The sequence below is a fragment of the Sarcophilus harrisii genome, chromosome 4 (genome assembly GCF_902635505.1).
Source record: "Sarcophilus harrisii chromosome 4, mSarHar1.11, whole genome shotgun sequence".
Lineage (NCBI taxonomy): Eukaryota > Metazoa > Chordata > Mammalia > Dasyuromorphia > Dasyuridae > Sarcophilus > Sarcophilus harrisii.
Genome location: NC_045429.1, coordinates 258,609,477 through 258,630,322, shown reverse-complemented (window position 1 = coordinate 258,630,322; position 20,846 = coordinate 258,609,477). Strand labels below are relative to the sequence as shown.

At 32.9% G+C, this 20,846-nt stretch overlaps 1 protein-coding gene across 1 annotated transcript in view; it reads right to left on the bottom strand.

The window, feature by feature from the left end:
* PKHD1 (PKHD1 ciliary IPT domain containing fibrocystin/polyductin) overlaps positions 1-20,846 on the bottom strand; it is a 611,151-nt gene that overhangs the window by 227,479 nt on the left and 362,826 nt on the right. The window contains 2 exon segments of the mRNA XM_031964731.1: positions 7,523-7,651; positions 13,198-13,263. Of these exon segments, the coding sequence (XP_031820591.1) occupies positions 7,523-7,651; positions 13,198-13,263 (195 nt within the window).

Sequence of the window (20,846 nt, the reverse complement as noted above, 5' to 3'; positions counted from 1 at the left end):
ATGAACAAAACATTCTCTCTCTCTCTCTCTCTCTCTCTCTCTCTCTCTCTCTCTCTCTCTGTCTCTTTCAATCCTCAGAGTCTTCTAGCAGTCTCAAGAAAGAAGTAGTAGTCTTGTTTTATTGAACTACTCTGCCCAGTGATGTTTAGGAGAATGAGCCCAGAGTATGAATTATAAATGTAAATTTACATGTATGAAAACAAATATTTTCCTCCCTGTAAGAAAAGTCACACAGAATTAACACATTGGATTTTATGGTTAGTTTTTGCATAATATGTTATATCTAAAAAGTTCAGAAGGAAAAATGGCAGGAGCTCAACAAATGAAGGATTTTTACAAAAGTTAGTTTTGAAATTACTTCTGGAACCAAATAAGAATCATTAAAATGTAGTTGTCACCACAGGCAACAAAGGAGCTGTAAAAGCAAAAGAGGAATATGACAATGGGATAATAGGGAAAATATATATTTTATTGATAGAAAATGTTCAACAAAGCTATATTACATATGTGACCAACACATCAGATAAGCATTATCTTCTCCTATTTAGGGGTCATAAATATAAAGAAAATGGATTGTCTTAGTCAATTTTGACAATTATACAAGACTTCCAAGCTGTTTTAATAGAGAAGACGCCCAGGTATATAGGGTGCTAATGAAAGTGATTAGAGTAAAGATCTAATTAAAGGCTTAGTATTTCCAATAAGGTTGAAAACCATGAACATATAACTTCTAATTTGAAAAGAAGATTTAGTGTAAATGCTAATTAATCTCAAGAGATAGCAGGCTGATAGCAAATTAAATAGGGATTGATAAATGGATATTAGTAGGATGTAAGTGTTTATTTCTTTTAAATCTTGCTCCTTATTATAATTCTATCTTAATAATTCTTATAAAAATACAAGATATTTATATTTTAAAAATCATTTTAAGCTAAATTACATCCAAATATGGATGAGTGTGGTGGTCTTTTTTCTCCTACTCCCTCAGTTACCCACTAATGAAGAAGATGTTGTCTGGCTTGGATTTTTAACTCAGGATCCCAGTGTTTTCTTGTTGTCAAGTACCTAAATTGTAATCATCATGCCTACGCGGTAATAATCAAGAGCTATGCCTCAGGAATTCTATTCCATGTCAGCGAATATCACAAGAACTAGATTAGTATTGTTATTAATAATTATCATATAAATGAATATATAGGCACATGTGGTATATATGTATATATACATGTATGTATACATGCACACAGAGAAATTGATTCATTCATTATTCCTTAGGATGAAAATTCTGACAACTAATAATGATCAGAAAATCAACATAACACAGTTCTTAGAGGATTTCCTGTTAAATTAAATTAATTGCCCAGAGTCAAGAATGAGTTTACATCTGAGACAGAATTTGAACCCACATTTTCTTGATCCAATACTAACCCTTTATCCATTATGCCATGTTGCCTATTTAAAAAAAAAACGATAAATTAGAAAATAAAATTATATGAAAGATGTATTAAGGGAGAATTATTCATTTTGCAAAAGTATTCAACATAGAATTTCATTTAAATAGCAAACTGACCTACTGCATTGTAAATGGTTTAATATACAAAAATTAAATTCACATGCAACTTTAAAAGGAAAACAACATACACCTGTTGTATAAAGTGAAGTCTACTTGCCTTTAATAAAAACCAGCTGTCACATCTTGAAGTAATATCAAAAGCAGTCATTTTTTCCATTAATTTCAATGAAGAGTACTTCTTTTTTTTTCCTCCACTACCCTACCAACCTACTACTAATGATGAATGGGAATAGGTGGCCTCCATAATCTTATTTTGGAAATTATGGCTCAAAGAAAACAATGTTTAGAAAATTAGTTGAGGCTCAAAATTTATTCCTTTAGATGAAGAATTTCTAAGCTTCATATCTATTGTCAGATAGTCTCTTGAGCTTTAATCTCTAGAGCCCAACTTCTTAAACTGTGGTCCATGACTCTATATGGGGTCTCATAACTGAATGAAGAGGATTCCAAAATTATATTTTATTTTTATACTTATTTTATAAATCTATATATCTGGGACCTCATAAAAATGTCTTGGCAAAAAGCGGACATGAGTGGAAAAAGTTTAAGCCCTATTCTAGTGGCCTAAGAAAATACTTCTCTAGAAGTATAACAAAAGACAGATTTGAGAGAGAATGACCAACCTAAAATGAATACATTTGAAGAAATGACCTTTCATAAAAAAATGCACTTTTACTATGTAAAAAAGGACAAAATAATCAGCATCTTCCAGTAGGTAATAACCACCAATCTTAATACATTTCTATTCGACACAGAAACCTGTTAATGATGCCAACACTAACATCAAATGGCTTTGATCAGCTCCACTGTGATGTAAAACTCTCTAACACAACCATTGAATGGAAATAAGGACAAAACAGAAGAACTATTATGAGAGAAACAGTAAGATAGCATTCATGTCTTCAAATAAGGAAAGTTCAAAGAATACAGAAAATGAAAAACAGTGGATTCCACTACTTTAAAAAAAGGTTGCCAGAGGCTACATGATATCATATCTACACCCTTCAAAACAGAATCCTATCATTTTGAATTTATAACACACTTTTATTCTTAACCTGCTGTGCTCCGTCAAAAGATTGTCCTATGTCCCAATGTCTCCACCAGAGACCAATAGGTAGATTACAGTGACATCTCACAGGTCATCTCAGGACAAAGGATGCTGTGAGAGTTTAGGGATTCCTGAGGCATGGCTATGTTTATAAAGGCTTTTTCTATCTTGGTAGAGGTAGCTTTAGAAATTTGCAGAGAAAGTTTAAAAAAAAAAAGCTAGATTCCTATGACTTAAGAGATCTTTGTGGTTGTTCAGTTATTTCACCATGTCCAACTCTTCATGATGCCATTTACAATTTCCTTGGCAAGGATACTGGAGTAGTTTGTTATTTCCTTCTCCAGGTTATCTCAACAGATGAGGAAGCTGAGGCAAGCAGTGTTAAGTGACTTGCCCAGTCATACAGTTATTAAGTGTCTGAGAGATTTTAACTCATGAACAAAAGATGTACTGAATGAAAAATAGTAAAGTCAGATATATGGACTTCAAAACACATTTTTGTCAAAAAATGAAAATGAAGCAGTGGACTGTTTATAATTACATCACCTCCGCCCCAATATGATACTGTAGAACAGAATTTACACATCTTTCAAATTCTAGGAACACTGAGTTCAATGTCTATAAAACACTCTGAGCTCTTCAAATGAAAATAGTATAGCACTTTACTATGGTGATACCTTTTATTGGTATAGTAAAATCCCATTTTTATGGAATAGGTTGGGACCAAGGTCATTCTGTAAAAACTGATTTTACAGAAAATGGAAATTGGCCATTTACCCTAATAATTTTATTGCAAAAAATATGCCATTCTACTTGAATAATGTTGGGAGAATTTCCTCTTTTTTATTTTACTATTTAAAACACAAAAAACATAATAAAGTATTATATTAAAGTCTTAAAAGCTGTCACAAATCTTTTTTATCAACCACTTTTGTGTAGTAATATCATCTTTCTATTGGAATTTTTATGTGAAAATGTTTTTTCCCCTGCTATAATAATTATTGCCTATTTGGCTTCACAAGGTTGCTACAAAAATTAAATAATGAAGTACTCAAAAGCAAATGCAAGTTATATGTTCATTCTAGAGGTCAGAAAATATAGTTAGGTAGAAAAAGGATGAGAAAATATAGTTAGTACACTAAAAATAGCAGTCTATACCTCCAAATTAATATACATCAGTTAACTACATTATAATACTATGCATTAAACTTCAGCTAGTATATTACAATGGTTTTATATAATTTGTTATTGCCACATTCCCATAAAAGACCATAGGTTCATAGATTTAGAATTCAAGGTAATTTCAGAGGCTAGATAAACCAACCCCTCATTTTATTGTTGAAGAAACTGATGCCCAAAGAGAATAAGTAATTTGTCTTAGTCACAGAGATAGCATCAAAAACACTATTAATATAGGTCCTCTACTTCTAGACCTAAGGCTTTTTCACTATAATAAGTTTCCTCCACTTATTCATTCACTCATTTATCCATTGATGTGTTTATCCAACAAATAGTTATTAAGAGCAAAACATAAATCCTTCACTCATTCATTTATTTATTCATCTATCAAATTAACTTTTAATAAGCCTACTGAAGCAGAGAAATAGAAAGTTCAAATAATCCTTAGACCTTGCTGTATTGAGTAAATCAAGAACCTTATACCACCAGGAATATCTGTCACTACCAAGAGCACCGGCATTGTAAAAATGGTCCAGTGAGGCCTTTGTTTGGTTCTACTTCTTTGGTTCTTTAAATCACTCAACTGCTACCTAAATCTGGACCTTTCCCATGAATATCTAATGTCTCCATATTCCTCCATAAATCATTGTTTATTGCTTCTAAAATACCTGAATTCCCTGAAATTATTCAGATGGCTGGTATTACTCTGGGTTATTGATACAGAAAGATTATTTAAAGGACCCCAAAATGCAAATAATTTATTTTCTGTACTTTTCAATGGTTTATCCTTTTTCTTCCCTCATCTTAGACCCAGGAGCTATAGTTTAGCTCCTAACAATTTTACTGATCAAAGTTATCTTAATATTTATGGTCTTGAGAGAGCAACTTTCTGTTATGAAGTTTCTCTATTCTACCTATGCTGTTGGAATTCTAAATCCTTCGAAAGTAATATTGTGTTAAGAAAACCACCAACAGGCCAATAGTCTAAGATGAACTACAGATTTTTAATCTAAAGAATAATAAATACAGAAATCTGATATCCAATCACCTTTACTTCAAAGATACTACTAGGGAGCCAGATTTCTATGATAGCACTTATGAACAAACTCATGTAAGATTAACCCTGGGGAAATAAATCATCCAAAACCTAGATGTATTTTGTATTAGTATAAGTTACACCTAATCTAAGTTTTATTATTTGTGTTTCTCAATTTCCATGCTTTTCATTCTGTTTATATGTTCATGTATTTCCTTTGTTTACTCAAAACTCAAGTTGGCAACTTTTTTCTAAACAATTCTTTTTTTTTTCTTACTTTAACAGCAGACTAAAATACCTTATTAAAATTTTCTGAACCAAATTAACATCAAAACTTGAAGAATGACTATTATTTTATACATTATAATCTGTCCAAGTCCATTTACTTTGAACTTGCAGAGTTCAGTGCTACTAGTAAAAAAAGACAACATAAGGACCCAATAATAAAAACTTCCATCAAGAAACAGCCCAATTAAATTGAAAAAGGTTTGTAACCTGTTGGACCACCAGCCATTGACAGTTTTTTTGAAGATGGGGCAGGGGGAAGGAGGGGTATAAGCATAAGAATTAATTTACATTGCCTACTAAGTCACAAAACGGTTATTGTCAATTTTACCAGTGGAGAGAATACTCAACATTATAAACTAAGGCATATTTTAAAATATGGAATAATTATTATTAAAAATAATTTTAAAACAACAATAGAGACAATAAAACATAGGGGCTAGGGATGAGCCCCAAAAGACCTGGGTTCCAAGTATTACTTCAAAAACATGTGTGGTAATGCTAACTCATTTGACCCCTCAATGTCCCAGGACATTTTCTATGAAAAGCATCAGATCAAGTGCTGATTTAAGAGAATATCTTCCCAGAGAGTTCCATATTCCTTTTAAATCACAGGTCCAATGCAAAAATGATTATTAATTCTCATAATATTTAAATTTATATAGCATTTAAAGCATTTCAAAGTTCTTTGACATATATCCTCTCATTTTATATAAATTAACTCATTATTTCAAAGAAATTACATTCATATGAACTGATCTGAAAAGCATTATCATGGTGGTTTTATCTAATTCATTTTACCACAATTCCCTATTATGGTAACAAAGCAGATAAAGTAGTACATCTCTGATGTCAGAGCCTTGAACTTTAAAACACTGACTTCAAGGAAAGCCTCATACTTCCAAAAATGTATCCCTGTCTTTCTATACAACCACACCGTCTCTGTTGTTAATATCACTTTTTCTTGGAGGGTTTTTACATGTCCTGTAAGCAGACCATGAACAAAAGACAAAAAGCCCAGGGCCATGAAGTATTCCAGGGGGTCCAGAAATCCAACCCACATGGGCACTTCAGTCAGAAGCAGTGCCAACAAAGATAGCTAAGATTTTTCCACACTGTGGCTGAGTCCCAAAGGGTACTGGAAGCTTGGTCACAAGTACAAGTTTCTCTTCCTTCCTGCAGCAGGAGGGCTAAGGGTTAGGCAGCTTCCTTACTATGAAAAAGACAAATCATAGCTTTTAAGTCACTGGCTAGATTCATCAAACAAATATATCATACCTGAAAGATTTTGAATTGTGGAAATTTTTTCATTGTTGTTTTGCTTTTAAATATTTATTGGAATGATCTGGATATAATAATATACTGTTCAAGTTCAGAGTCACCAATTCTATCCCAGAAAAGAAGATTTAGAAGGATTGTCAATGTTTAACACAAAAATAACTGACATTCCTATAGCACCTCCCACAGGTCCCCAAAGCTTCTGAAGGAAATAACATATGTATTCTAATCCCCATTTTATAGAGGAGGAAAGGAAGTCTCAGAAGGCTTCAATATTTTTCCCATGATTACACAGTGAATATTGGAGATTTGGAAGATCAAAGAAAACATATACATATATATGCATATATACTACATAAGAGATATACAAATATTTGTTATATGTTATCTATTTATATATTTATGCCACATACATATAAATAAATAACTATATGTTATGTCACTTATAATACATATATACACATACATGTAAATATATACATTTATGCTGTATTATGTACATGAAGGGAAATGTATGAAATTTTTCCCCAAACCCTTCAATTTCTTTTCATAAGTAGAAGTTTCAGAGAAAAGATTTTGACCTGATAGAAAGGGGGAAAACTTTCTAACAACTGAATGTGCAGTAGCAGAACTGGTTGCCTCAGGAGGTAGTTTATTTCTGATTACTGGAAGTCTTTGAGTGAAGGTCAGATGGCCAAGATCATCCACTAGCTCATAGATAAGAACTGAAAGTCACATTTGAGACTTTCAAGTCTAGCCTGCTCTTTTGACAAATTAACAAAATGAGACCCGGAGAGGTTAAATGATTTGGCTAAAGGGAACCAGATCAAGAATAGCAGAGTGGAGATTTAGACTCAGTCTCTGTGACGTCATACCCCACATTCTTACTTTACTTCTATGCCACATTGCTTTTGTTGGACAGAGAAGAATAATTCTTGTTCAAAGAACAGCAAAAAAAGCCAGTGTCACAGAAGAACAACTAACAAATATTCTATATTATGTTACAATATACCTTTAAATCAAATCAATTTGATTGGCCAATCAAACTTAGTCATCATTTTGGATGAGGCTATTTTTATTATAAAAAGGGCATTTTATAATAACTCAGAACATGTTTACTTACTGGGTAAGATCACAACATCATCACCTGGTGCTGGGGTGGTATGATTATATCCACCCCAGCCTTCTTCAACATCTTTCCATGTTGTAGGATGGGACCATTTTAAAATGGATTCAGGTACAGCAGATGGAACTACAAATCAAAAGGAACATGACAACAATTTCAATGCAACTTTTATTCATTATAATAACTTCCTACTTTTACCTTATTTCAAAATTCTATTGCTATCATCACCTACCCAAATTTTAAACCAGCACGTATCCAGAGTGTCTCTTAAGAAACTACCATAGTGCAGGTATAAAGTACAGAGTAGCTCCCTGGAGGGCTTCAGGGTCAGACAAAGTCAGGATAAATCAAAGTCCTTGGTCTTTTGGGGGAGAAGTGAAGGAGGCAGACAAACTGCCATGCGGCTTGCCAAAGATGTATCCTTGATTCTGGAGTTGGGAGTCTCCAGCCTCTCTCCTCCTTGTCCTGCCACCAAGCGACTCTGGCTTCTCTCTCCCTACCCTCCAATCCTTGCCTATGATTATCTCAATATATTCAGCAAGCACCAATGGCAAGGAGAGCCATCATATCACCATCTCATCTAAATATGTATATAAAGTCATTGTCTCACATAGAATAGGTAATTAGCCTTAAGTTTTCTATTGTCTGATTTAAGCATACCTTTGGAGTTTCAGCTCTCTACATGTAGGTACTCATCACTTTTGACTTGAACTATTGAAATTGTTTTCTAGTTAGACTTCCTATCTTAAATTTCTCCCCAGAGCAGTCTCTCTTCCATTCAAGCTATCAAAATGACCATTCTAAAATGCAAGTCTAATTATATTACCTCCAGTTGACTCTAGTGGTTTCCTGTTCCTTGAGAATAAACCACCCATAACTTGACTTTTTTCTTCCTACCTTTCCAGTCTTCTTATACCTTATACTACCTACATATTGTACCATCCCAATGATACCAGCTTCCTTGCAACTCTTTGAACAAGACATTCTACTTCCCAACTTCAGGCCCCCAGGTTTGGAATTTTCCCTCTTCTCATTTTCTCCTCCTAGCTTTCCTGGCTTCTTTGAAGTCTCAGTTAAATTCCCTACTGCTACAAGAAGTCTTCCCCATTCCTCTCTAAACTTTGTGATTTTCCTCTGAGATTATCTCCAACATCCCTGATACATATACTGTTTGTACATAGTTACTTGTCCTTAGACTTTTCCTTAAATTTCTTGAGAGCAGGATTGAATTGTTTGCCTGTCTTTATGTACTCTGTACTTAAGACAATGCCTGGGTCGGTGTTTATAACAACGATCACATCCATTTTCTTCTCTACATATCACTAAGCCTCCAATCTAAATGATGCTGTCTTTTGCCTCTTGAATAAACAAGTATAATAGCTCCTCCACTGGATTTTCTCTCTTTCCAATTCATTTTCCATGTAGATGGTAAAATGAGCTTTCAAAAACATAGGGTTCTTGAAAACTCACTTGTTGAAAATTTTTTCATTGGCTCCTTCTCGCCTCGAGGATATAATCAAAATTCCTCAGTTTGCTATTTAAAAGCATACCACATTCTGGGTCAGACTTAATTTTAAATTTTATTTAATGTTACTCACCTTCATATGCTCTGATTTTCAGCAAAGCAGTCTTTTTGCTATTTTACCTAAACTCTTAAGTCTAACTCCAGTCTTCCATTATATTACCATCCTCAAGTAATGGAACACAATGTTTCCTCATGTCTTTGCTTCTTATTTAATTTTCTTTATGATTCATTATCTTTTTTGATCACTCCAGTTGCTAGGGCTCCCTCCTTTCTTAAAGTCCCTTTGTAATAATTTTCCTGTGTACATATTTATTCCATGAATGAGCATGTTGAGAATGTAAGTTCCTTCATGACAGAGGCCATTTTATCCCTGTATTTGCATGTGGAGAGTCCAGCACAGTCCATGATATCTAATAGGTGTTCAACAAATGCATGTTGATTGATTGATTGATCTCTGATTTCAAGGGCAACCCTGTAAGCTGAACTGTTTCCTAAAGTAAACAATGTAAACATTATTATCCCCATTTTATAAAAACTTTTCAGAACTTGAAAGTCAGAACAGCTGGATTTTTTTTTTTAAATAATGGACAATTCAACTAATTTCATTAAAATGTGTATTATATATCTCCTATAAAATGAAGATTACCTCATCTTATAGCAAATCATTGCTAACAAAATCACTTTTTCACTTATCTATCCCTTGTTACCTTAGTCCTTATGGACATACACTATTGCTTTACTCTATACCAAGAATCCATTTAATTTCAGGAATAATTTATAAACTTAGATGGGACAAAACTATAACTTTGTTTTCATTAATCTTGGGTCTCCTTTGTAACTTTATTTTATTTTATGTCTTTAAAAATATTATTATAAGACAGAATCACAAAATTTCCAAAAAGGTAAAAAGAAGATTAAGAATCAATGCACTATATGCACTACAATGTTTGGTTGATTAAGAATTCTTATTCTGTTAAACAAAACACCATCCCCAAAAATGACTCATATATTTCATTCATCCCAAATGGTTTGCTATTATATTTGTCTTTTTACATGATTGTTAAACAAGTGCTTTATGGTTAAGGGCTGTTTATTTTTTTTAAATGGAGTAGATTTTCCCTTATTATACTGAAAAAAGAATCGACAATATCTAGATTGTTTGAAACAGATTGCTATGTGGAAAATAGGACACAGAAATTGCAAAAGAAGGGTAAGCATAGATAGGTTAAGAACTGTTTCATCAAAGGAGACATCTACATTGAAGGAGATCCATTTGAGTTTCTGGAGAGTGTGTGCCAGTATCTAGCACAATATCTGGTATAAATATTTATGTGTAAATATAGATAAGTAGACAGATAGATGGATGGATAGATAGATAGATAGTAGATAGATTTTTGAAGGATGCCTTTCTTTCCTGCTCTAATGTTTTATGACACATTTTTAATATTCATTTTACTGATATGGTACATACACTCCTATGATACTGTTTGACTATGAGTGTACAACTTATGAAAAGAAGCAAACAGAAAGGACAAGTTTCAAATATTTCATTTGAATTTCACAGACTAATGATGACTCACAATCTTCCTGTGTTTGAATCTATGCATTAATCTAAAGGCCCATAAGTTTCCTTCTAACTAAACTGATTTAGCTGAACATTGGTATTAGAGGCAAGGAACATGATAATACAAGAGAAAAATGTTTTGAAAATGAAGATTAGAGGGAAAAATAAATAATAAAACCTTGAGTTGTCTGATGATTATATATTGCAAAACAATAGTCTAGATACTCTTTGACTTCTGGAGTTTAATAGAAACCTCTTTGACTGATTTGATATGAGTGATTGATATAGATTTGAATGATTCATCTAGCTTTAAGGCAGTGAAATAAATAAAATAAATGACCAGTGCCTTTATGCAATATTGCTGATTCCTTTGTGGAACTTTCCTAAGTCCAAAGTCTATGAGAAAGAACTGAGACAGAGACCAGTTTTGAGTACATTTTTTAAGCCAAAAAAAATGGAAATGGCTGATCATAAAGATAAAAGATATAGAGAATAAGAACAAAAGAATCCATTTAATTTACTTGGAAAAGGCACATCTCAACAATAGGGTTTGATACTCTGTTGGCTGAATAGAAAGAGCATTGGTGGTGAAGTCCAAGGACCAGCTGTCAAATACTGTCTTTAATACTTATAACCTGAGTGATCTTGGATAAGTCACTTACCTACCCTCGGCATCAATTGTTTGTTTGTTTCATGTATAAAATGAGGGCTTTGGAATAGATGGCCTCTCAGGTCTCTTCAAATTCTACTTTGATCTACTTCTATGATATTATGATATTTATATATCCATACAATTATTGAAATAAAAAAGAAAACATGTTACATCTCAGATAAAAAGGATTTCATCTCTAATTAGAACTAGTGTTAGATGTCAAGATATCTTAAGAAAAAAAAATATTAACCCCTATCAACTCTTTTGATTCCCTGGCTAGAAAATCATGAAATTCTTCAACTTCCTACTTTATCTAATTGCTATCTCTTTCTTCTATCCCTGAAGCGGTTTCCATGTACTGGTCCTATGGGAAGCTATTTATGTTCTTGTTTTGCCTTGTTTCTCTGTTCTGGTTGGATCTTTGAAGATGATTCTATGAGCAAAATATTTCAGCTAGTTGAGCTGAAAAAAAAATTGCCTCATGTATCTTTGCTATAAGAATAATTGGACCAAAAGGCTCTTCGTGGATGTAGGCCTCTATATCATTCTTCCATGGCTTTTCTCCCTGATCTCTAGTTCTGAACCTCAATCCCAAGAGAGCTTGTACCTGACCCCTAACAGGTGAATAAATAAGCTGAAAGACTTAGAGTTTCAATAGAACCTGTATACCTTGTCCTTGTGCTCAGCCAGGAATATAATGAGTTTCTCCTGCCAGGGTTGCCAATCACTCTTTCCTTCCTAAGAATGGAACAGGAGACTATTTTATTATAATCCCAGTAATAAAAAATGCATGGAGATATATTATTATCAACAAATTCTCAATCCTCACTCTACCCTTTCATTAATTGACAAGTCATTCCCCAGCATGGCTCATGGAGATGTTTGTTTCATTCTCTATTGTAAATGAGATAGCAATCTTACATTAGTCTTTAAAATAGACCCTGGAAATCATTGGCTTTATCTATATTCATGCTAGATTTCCTTAATGGAAATTAATCCACCTATAGATAGATTCCAAAGTAAAACTGAAGAAACATTAAAAGTAGACTGACTCTTTTTGACATTATTTTCAATAGTCCTAGAAACTCTAGCAATGGTTCTAAAGACAGGAGAACGAAATTAGAAGCTTATAAAGAAGGAGAAGATAAAACTATATTATCTGGTGATATGATAGTTTACATAGAAAATCTTAGGGAATCAGGAAAGAAACTAATTAAGATTATTAAGAGCTTTAGAAAAGATGTATCCTGCCAAACAAAAATTAACATATATAATGTGTCGACATATAAAAAATGAAATCCAAGGGACAATAAGAGAGGAAAATTATATTCAAAATAATTATTAAATGTATAAAATATTTGAAGCAAAAGCTAACAAAATCTCTTAGAAAGAGGTTTATTAATAATGAAAATGCAGTTTCCTGAACCTGGGGATAAATACATGGAACAATGAAAACATTATAGAATACTTATGATACATCCAGCCTTTTGTAAATTTCACTTTAGTAAATTCTAAGCTATAACTTTTAGTGGAACATGTATTTTTTTTAACCTATTTAGTTGAAATTAAAATCAATAATTGATTTTGAATGACTCTAAGGTTTTCTTTCTAATTGATTAGGGTTCAGAAGTCCCTCTGAAGATACACATTCCGATTTATAAATGACTCAATGCCCACATATTATCCATGATATACGTGTGTGTGAAAAATAATTATTTGTGGTTTTCCATTCATGCTTGCACAGTGTTTTAAAAAATAACTTTTTTTCTCTCATTGCTGTTATTGATATCCCAGCCATATAAAATAAGGCTATGTTAGATATGGAAATGATAGAACTGGTATTTGAAGGCTGGGGTCAAGGTGCAGAAAGTGAGAATGTAAATGATTTATTGAAGGAGACTCCCTCTTCTTGCTAATGGAACAGAATTTACCTGGAGTTGTTGGAATAATTGCTTCCTTCACCAGGAGGGTAAGCTGAACTTGGCCTTCACCTGAAACTGAAACAAGGGTGTAGGAATGAAGCCAATGACCTCAGGAACACAAATATAATTTCAGAGAATAGTAAACATGTGATCAATTCACTATTCTTTTCTTTCCTAATCTTTGTTCTTCTATTGTTTGAACAAACAAGCAAAAACAAACAGACCAGGACAACAACAAAACCTTCAAATTCCACTTTCAATTTAATCCCTAGTGGTTAATCTAATAATTGGCTCTCAACATTTTCTTTTTATTTTAGCTGAACAAACTAAATTGCCCCAGGGTCTTCTAGACAAATAGCCCCAAAACAATAAAAAACCTTTAGCCATATGTTCTTTGAAAAGCCAATGGTGGCCAGCAGGGCATGCTACCCATCCTATTATTTTTCTACCAACCAGAAGGTTTTGTTTTTGTGTCTAATGTACCTTCTACCAATGGGAATCTAGATCCCCCATAAAATGTATTCCCTTTACCTTTAACCAAATCATCCTCTCTAATGAAGGCTCTTACTTCTTCCTTTACCCCCCTTTCTCCTCATCTTCCAAACTAACCAAGCACATTTAAAAGGCTTGAGGTTCATTAATTTTAAGTGTTCAATAAATTAGTGGAAATAATCAAAAGGCCTGATTCTTTCTGATAATGGCAATTTGATGTCAGTATAAACCAGTAGATTAAGTTGGGAGCATATGCTTCTTTGCCAAGTGAGGCTGCTATAATTAAATAGTGAATGCATCTACAAGGTGCTCTCACGCCTGATTAATTAGTAATCAGGTGCTCAGTCTTCAATAACACCTTGTCTCTCATTGGTTAATTACATCTCTACCTTGTCAGAAGTCATGGGAAGCAAGATCTAACATTTATGAAGGTGCCAGAGTTACTGGGGCAAGGCCAAGTAAAAGATCCATGTCACTTTATACCTATCCACCACCACAAACTCAAAGCTCCCCTCCACTAGAGCACAAAATAGGGAGAAGACTGTTTTCAGATTCTTATGTGTGAACTTGTGAACATTAAATTCAGTGAAAATTTAATTAAGCTCCTTGAGTCAGAAGAGATCCATAGTGAAGCTGTCCAAGGTCTCTATCATATTACCTTCAATACTCCCTCCCCTTTTTTCACTGTTTACATTTTAAACAGTTTTATTTTAATGTAAAAGTGTTATTGTATGTGTGTATATATAGTTTATATGTATTAAATATGTAACATGTTATATATTATATGTGTGGGGAATAGATAAGGTGAAGAACTTACAGAAATGTATGAATTCTTTTTATGTATTTTGTTATTTCTGTGTTTCCCCTATGACCTGTATAATGAACCGATGACATTTATTGATATTTGGCATTTATAGATATTTAGTCTATTAACTGGACCACTATCTGCTTGATTAAGCCTGAAGGCCTGACTTTCTGTTTCCCTGAAATCAGGAGATTTCAGGAAAATAGAAACCTTCCATTCCAATCTCCCCAAATAGCAACAACCAATTAGATGCCTCCCCCTCCCCTTCTCAATGCTCTCTTACTTGTGATGAAATTTCTTGTATAAAAGCTATGTATCTTTACTACTTCTTTAGCTCTCCTACCACGAGCTTTCTCTTTCTTATCTTGCGATGGGATGGCTCATCCTCTGGAGGTTTTCAATAAACAACTTTTCTGCCTTCTACTGAGTGATCTCTGAGTAGTCATTTTGGGTAAGGGTCTTCTACATCCTTCACATATGCATTATAAATTTTTAAGATTAGGTTAACTTGTCTTTCAAAGATCTCTTCTGTATATTATTCTTCCTACATTAGAATAATTCAGGCTTTAGTCTTAGCATTGACACTTATTGTACATATGACCATAATCACATGTTAATCTCTGCTCATTGAATGCTTAGTCCACTTTTCTACATCCATTCAAATCCCATTAGTCTTTCAGAACCTAAGTCAAGTTCTGCCTTTTTCATGAAGCCACTCAAATGAGAGACAGGAAAGTATAGTCGGCAATTCAAGTGATTTGTGTTATAATCCCGACCTTATTAATGACTGTGTGACCTTGAACAGTTCACTTAACCACTGCTCTAGGATAGTTTCCCTCTTTGTATTATGGTCATATTAATAATTCTTATCCTCTTATGTTTAAGTTTTATGTAAAAATCTTTGAAAATTACAAAAATTTATAAATATAGGATATTCAGAAGAAAATTATATACATACATGCCTCCACATGTGCCTATATGTGTATGTAATATCTTTCTCATAGAAATAAATTACTTTTAAAAATCAAGTAATTTAGTTTTGACACATAGCAGGGAGGAGAAAATGTACGAAAGAGAAAAAAACATTAATTTTTGAAATGAAAAAAGGACAAAAATTAAAAGAGAAACTAAAATCACATTGAGAGGAGTGATATCATAAACCTTAATCCAGTGATCTTTCCAAATGGATTATCCTTTAGATGATCATTTGTCTCATCATGTGAGCCAAGTTCCCATAGAAATCTGTCTGGTCATTAATCCTATTTCTGCCATCTTCTTTTGTGTGGCCATTGTGATGCTTCTCATCTGGGTCTAGAGAATATTACTTTCCTTTGCCCTTGATAGATGCATTCTTGTTCACTAACCTGATCATTGTAAAACTATAACGACAGCAAGCTGACCCTCACATCTTGGATTCAGGGCTATTTTTTCCACACAATCTGAAAAGTTAATATCTTTCTAAATGAGTAAAGGGAAGAGGAATAGAGTGAAAAGGAAGATAACTCTGACTTCTTATATCTCTTCCATGTCCTCTGAAAGACATTTGTGTAGTTGGAAAATAGGTCGCTAAAATGCCCTTTTTTCCTAGCCAGTTTTTCCTGAAGTGAATTCCTCAAATCCCATTATCAGAGGCCAAGAACTAAGGAAAGGCCCAAAATAGGAATCCCAAGAAATCTTTCTATAATAACCACAGGAAAGTCTGGTCGTCACTGGAATCACATGCTTTTGCCAACAACTCAAATCAGCTCAACTGAGGTTTAGACAGAGCTTTGAACCTACAAATAATGTATGTCCTTTACAATTTGGAAAGAGAATGAAAATCAGAGAGTAGAGAGGTACTGACTACAGGGGAAAAGTTTAAAGGATTATACATGTTTTGTGATATGTATATGTTTTCTTAATGCTAGTGATTTCTGATTTTGTATTTGTAACGTGAGAACAGTTAATCTACCTTGTTTATAAAAGGAGCCCCAATGTAGTTGATCCATCCCAGAGACTGTAAGAAGATCTATTCCTCAAAAAATAAAAGTAAATCTCTGGGCCAATTAGGGGCCTAATTGTTCTTAGGAGTTCTATATAAACTAAGACAAAGGTAAACATAGACTTCCAGGGAGTTGAGAGTTTGGGATGGGAAGAAAACATGCCATAAATATAGTCTTCAGATGCAAATTAGCAATAGAGGTGTTCAGTTAGATATGATGCTGGTACTTAAAAAGGCTATATGTAGTACTTTTACTTTAAATGGTCTACTTTAGGAAAGAGAAAAAGAAAAAGGAAATATCTCTATGAACCTTCAGTTTAAGTCCCAGCTCACCATTTTGAAAGAAATGAATACCTTTCTGTGGAAAAAAAAAAAAAAATTAAGGGGGGAGGGGTAAATGAGCTCTTTGAATATAGTGGCAAGAATTCAGAATTTCAAGCTCCAGTCTTAGCACTGGCACTTATTTCACAAATGACCATAATCAAGTCACTTCCCATGTCTGGATCCCAGTTTCCTTGCTACAAAATAGGGAGACTGTACTGAATATTCTCTAATGTACCTTTCAACTCTAAAATTCAAGGATTTTGAGACTCAATTGAAATGCAAATCCAAGTTGAAAGATCTTAGGCTCACAAGACCTTTGTATTTTGAGCTTTAGAAGTCATTTAGTACAATAGCATCATTTTATGGATAAAAAAATTTAAGTCCCTCATCTCCACCAAGTAAAGATACTTTTTAAAAGTTCCACTGGTTCTAAGAGGCAGAGCCAGGATTTTAAAATGTTCTCTGAATCCAAAGCCAGTATTAGAGAGGAAAAAAAACCTATTTACCCTTTATAAGTGTTTCCTTCTAATTTTGACACAGTAATTTCTACTATGTAATTGTAAAGTACTCTGTCAACTGTTGGGCCACTAAAAAAAAGTCAAATAAACAACTTCAGTGTAAAAAAAAATTAAGAAATCAATTTATGAAGAAACAATTTCTCAAATAAAATGAGAAGAAACATACCAATTGAAATATAAAGAATGCAAACAGCTCCACAATAAATACATGGTCTAATGATATGACTTAGTGCTTCCCCAAAAAATATAAAGATGCTTATAAAGATCAATTTGAGAAGAGTGCTTCCACAAAATTTAATTTAATGATCTTTCCAACAGATCATTCTTTTAGATGATCATTTGCTTCAAAATGTGAGCCAAGTTTCAAGAGCAAGCTAATTATCACATCCTGTATTCAGAATCACAACATTGTACATAGTAACATCAATATTCTAAGGATGACCAATTGTGACTCAGGTAGTCTGATCAAGACAATGATCCAAGGCAATTTCAAAAGGACCTATGATTAAAATCTACCTTTAGAGAGAGAGAGAGAACTAATAAACTCTAAATTCATATTGAAGCATACTTTTTAAACTTTATTTTTGTTTTATTTTTGTCTGTTTTCTTTCACAACATGGCTAATATGGAAGTTTGTTTTGCATGATTTTATATATATAATAAGTACCAAATTGCTTGCCTTCTCAAGCAGGTAGGAAGAGGGCATGGTAAAAAGAAAATCTGGAACTCAAAATTTAAGGGAAAAGAATAAAAAGATGTTATATGTAATTGAAAAATATTTAATGAAAAAATAAAGTACATATTTTTAAAGTTAATAGAAGTCTTTTTGAAAGAGACTATAATAATGAAAAGAAAAGCAACTTTGAAAGATTTGAGAATTGTAAACAAAGCAATTACCAAACATTAAGGCAGAGAGCTGAGGATGAAGCATACTTCCTACTTGAGAAAATGGTGATTGGTCAGAGATGAAGAATGATACAAAAATTTTCAGACAGACCAAGGTATGAATTGTTTTTATTTGCTGATACTTATTTGTGAGAAATTAGGTATATAATTATTGGTGGAGTTGTGAACTAATCCAATTATTGTGGAGAGCAATTTGGAACTATGCCCAAAGGGTTATCAAACTGTGCATATCCTTTGATCCAGCAGTGTCTCTACTGGATCTGTATTGCAAAGACATTATAGAAAAAAAAGGCAAAGGGACCCACATGTGTGAAAAGTTGTAGCAGCCCTTTATTGTGGTGTCAATGAACTGGAAAGTAAGTGGATACCCATCTGTTGGGGAATGGCTGAATAAGTTATGGTATATGTATGTTATGGAATATCATTATTCTATAAGAAACAATCAGAATGATGATTTTAGAAAGAACTGGAGAGGCTTATATGAACTGATGCTGAATGAAGTGAGTAGAACCAAAAGAACATTTTATACAGCAACAAGAAGATTATGTGATGATCAACTCTGATAGACATAGATTTTTTCAACAATGAGGTGATTCAGGTCAATTCCAACAGACTTGTGATGGAGAGAGGCATCTGCATCTAGAAAGAGGACTGTGGAGGCTGAATATAGATCACAACATAGAATTTTTACTTTTTTTTTTTGTTGTTGTTGTTGTTGCTTGCTTGCTTTTGTTTTTTTCTCATTTTTTCCCTTTTTGATCTGATTTTTCTTGTGTAGCATGATAAATGTGGAAATATGTTTAGACTAATTGCACATGTTTAACACATATTGGATTACTTGTTGTCTAGGGGAGGGAGGAGGGAGAAGGGTGAGAGAAAATTTTGGGATACAAGATTTTGCAAGGGTAAATGTCAAAAATTATCTTTGCATATATTTTGAAAATAAAAAGCTACTATATTTTTTAAAAGTCGTATATATATATATATATATATATATATATATATTTCTGTCAAGGGGAGAATAGTGACAATGATTCATAAATGGAAAGAATATCAATTAAGCATTTTAAAATGCATAAAAGAGAAGTGGAGATCCAGGAGAAGATACAGATCATCAGGACAACTTTGAAATACATGCTGAATGTATTATATGCTTTCAAAAAGGAAATAAGCTGATTGTCATGGAGCTTCATGGTTTCATAAGCAATTTTCCTTTTCTCTTTGGTGTATATGGTAACATTCTTTTTTATCAATTTCAAAATAATTTTTAAAAATGAAAAAAATTTAAAGACTTTCCAAGTATGATTATTATATAATTCCATTATTCTCAGGCACTATCCAGCCTTCTGTTCTCTCTTTTTAACTCTAGGGGAAAAGATAGAAGACATAGATAGCAGTGAGAGTGAAATATCTGAACCCTGCCTACAAGTCAGGGCCAACTCCATCAACTCTGATCACAAGCTTCTATTTGACTCCCCCTGATTGGTTTCTTCAGGAATTCAATAGCAAATATTAATAACATTTGCTTATAGTCTTAGGCTACTTTTCCCTCTTTTTAAAATATATTTTATTTAATTTCTTAAATGTTTTCCAATTATGTATATTAAAATAAATTCATTTTTTGAAAATTTTGAGTTCCAAATTCTCTTTTTTCCCCTCCTTCCCCATGCTTTGAGAAGGCAAGTACCAAATTATTTATACTCATGAAGTTCTACTGTGTTTCTTATCCTACTCACTCTCTGTCTCACACTTGGGGTTGCCTAGAACAGATAGGTTCTCTCTCTAAAAGGTAACTCCTGAGGGGTAGAAGAGGTAGGAGGCCATAGAATAAAGACAAAAAAAGTTACTTTGCTTGTTTTTGTGGTTCAAGGTTCATTCAAAACCAAGCAGTTTGCCCATGAACACAGGTTTAAACACTAAGAAATCAAGGTAGGAAATATAAGGTATAGAGCATTGGAGTAGAATGAACTCATTCTTTTATTGCCAGGAAAAGAATAAAAAATAAAAGCTATTAATAAGAGGCTCATCAATCAACATGTATTTTATGCTATTTATTAAATTTATTATATACTAAAAGAAAATGCAAATTACACTCCATAGTTTTTGTTATTATTTTTATTTTTATTAACAATTATTTTTACTGATTTCTTCCTTCTACTACCCTTTCTACAAAATTTATAAAGAAAAAAGAAAGACAATACCTCAATACCTATTGTCATAATCCAGTAAAAAATTCTCACATTAACTAGGCCCAAAAATGAATGTCTCTTTTTACTTTTTAAACTCATCACCTGTCAGGAGGTGAGAGGTATGTTTTATTTTCATTCTTCTGGACTTCTGAGTCAACCAGAGATCTAAAGTCTTTCAAGATTGTTTTGTTCTCTATTTTTTTTTATCATTTTATTAATTAATTACTTCTGCTCACTTGACTCTATAAGAGCAGAGATAACTAAACAAATTACAGTAGATGAATATAATAGAATGTTATCATGAAAAAATAAATAATGAGATAGACAATTTTAGAGCAAACAGATCTTTATGAACTAATGCAATTGTTATATAATATATAAATCATGATCTCATCTGAGTAGTCTGTTTGAGACTGCTTTCCATTTGGTACTTTGCAGAAAAG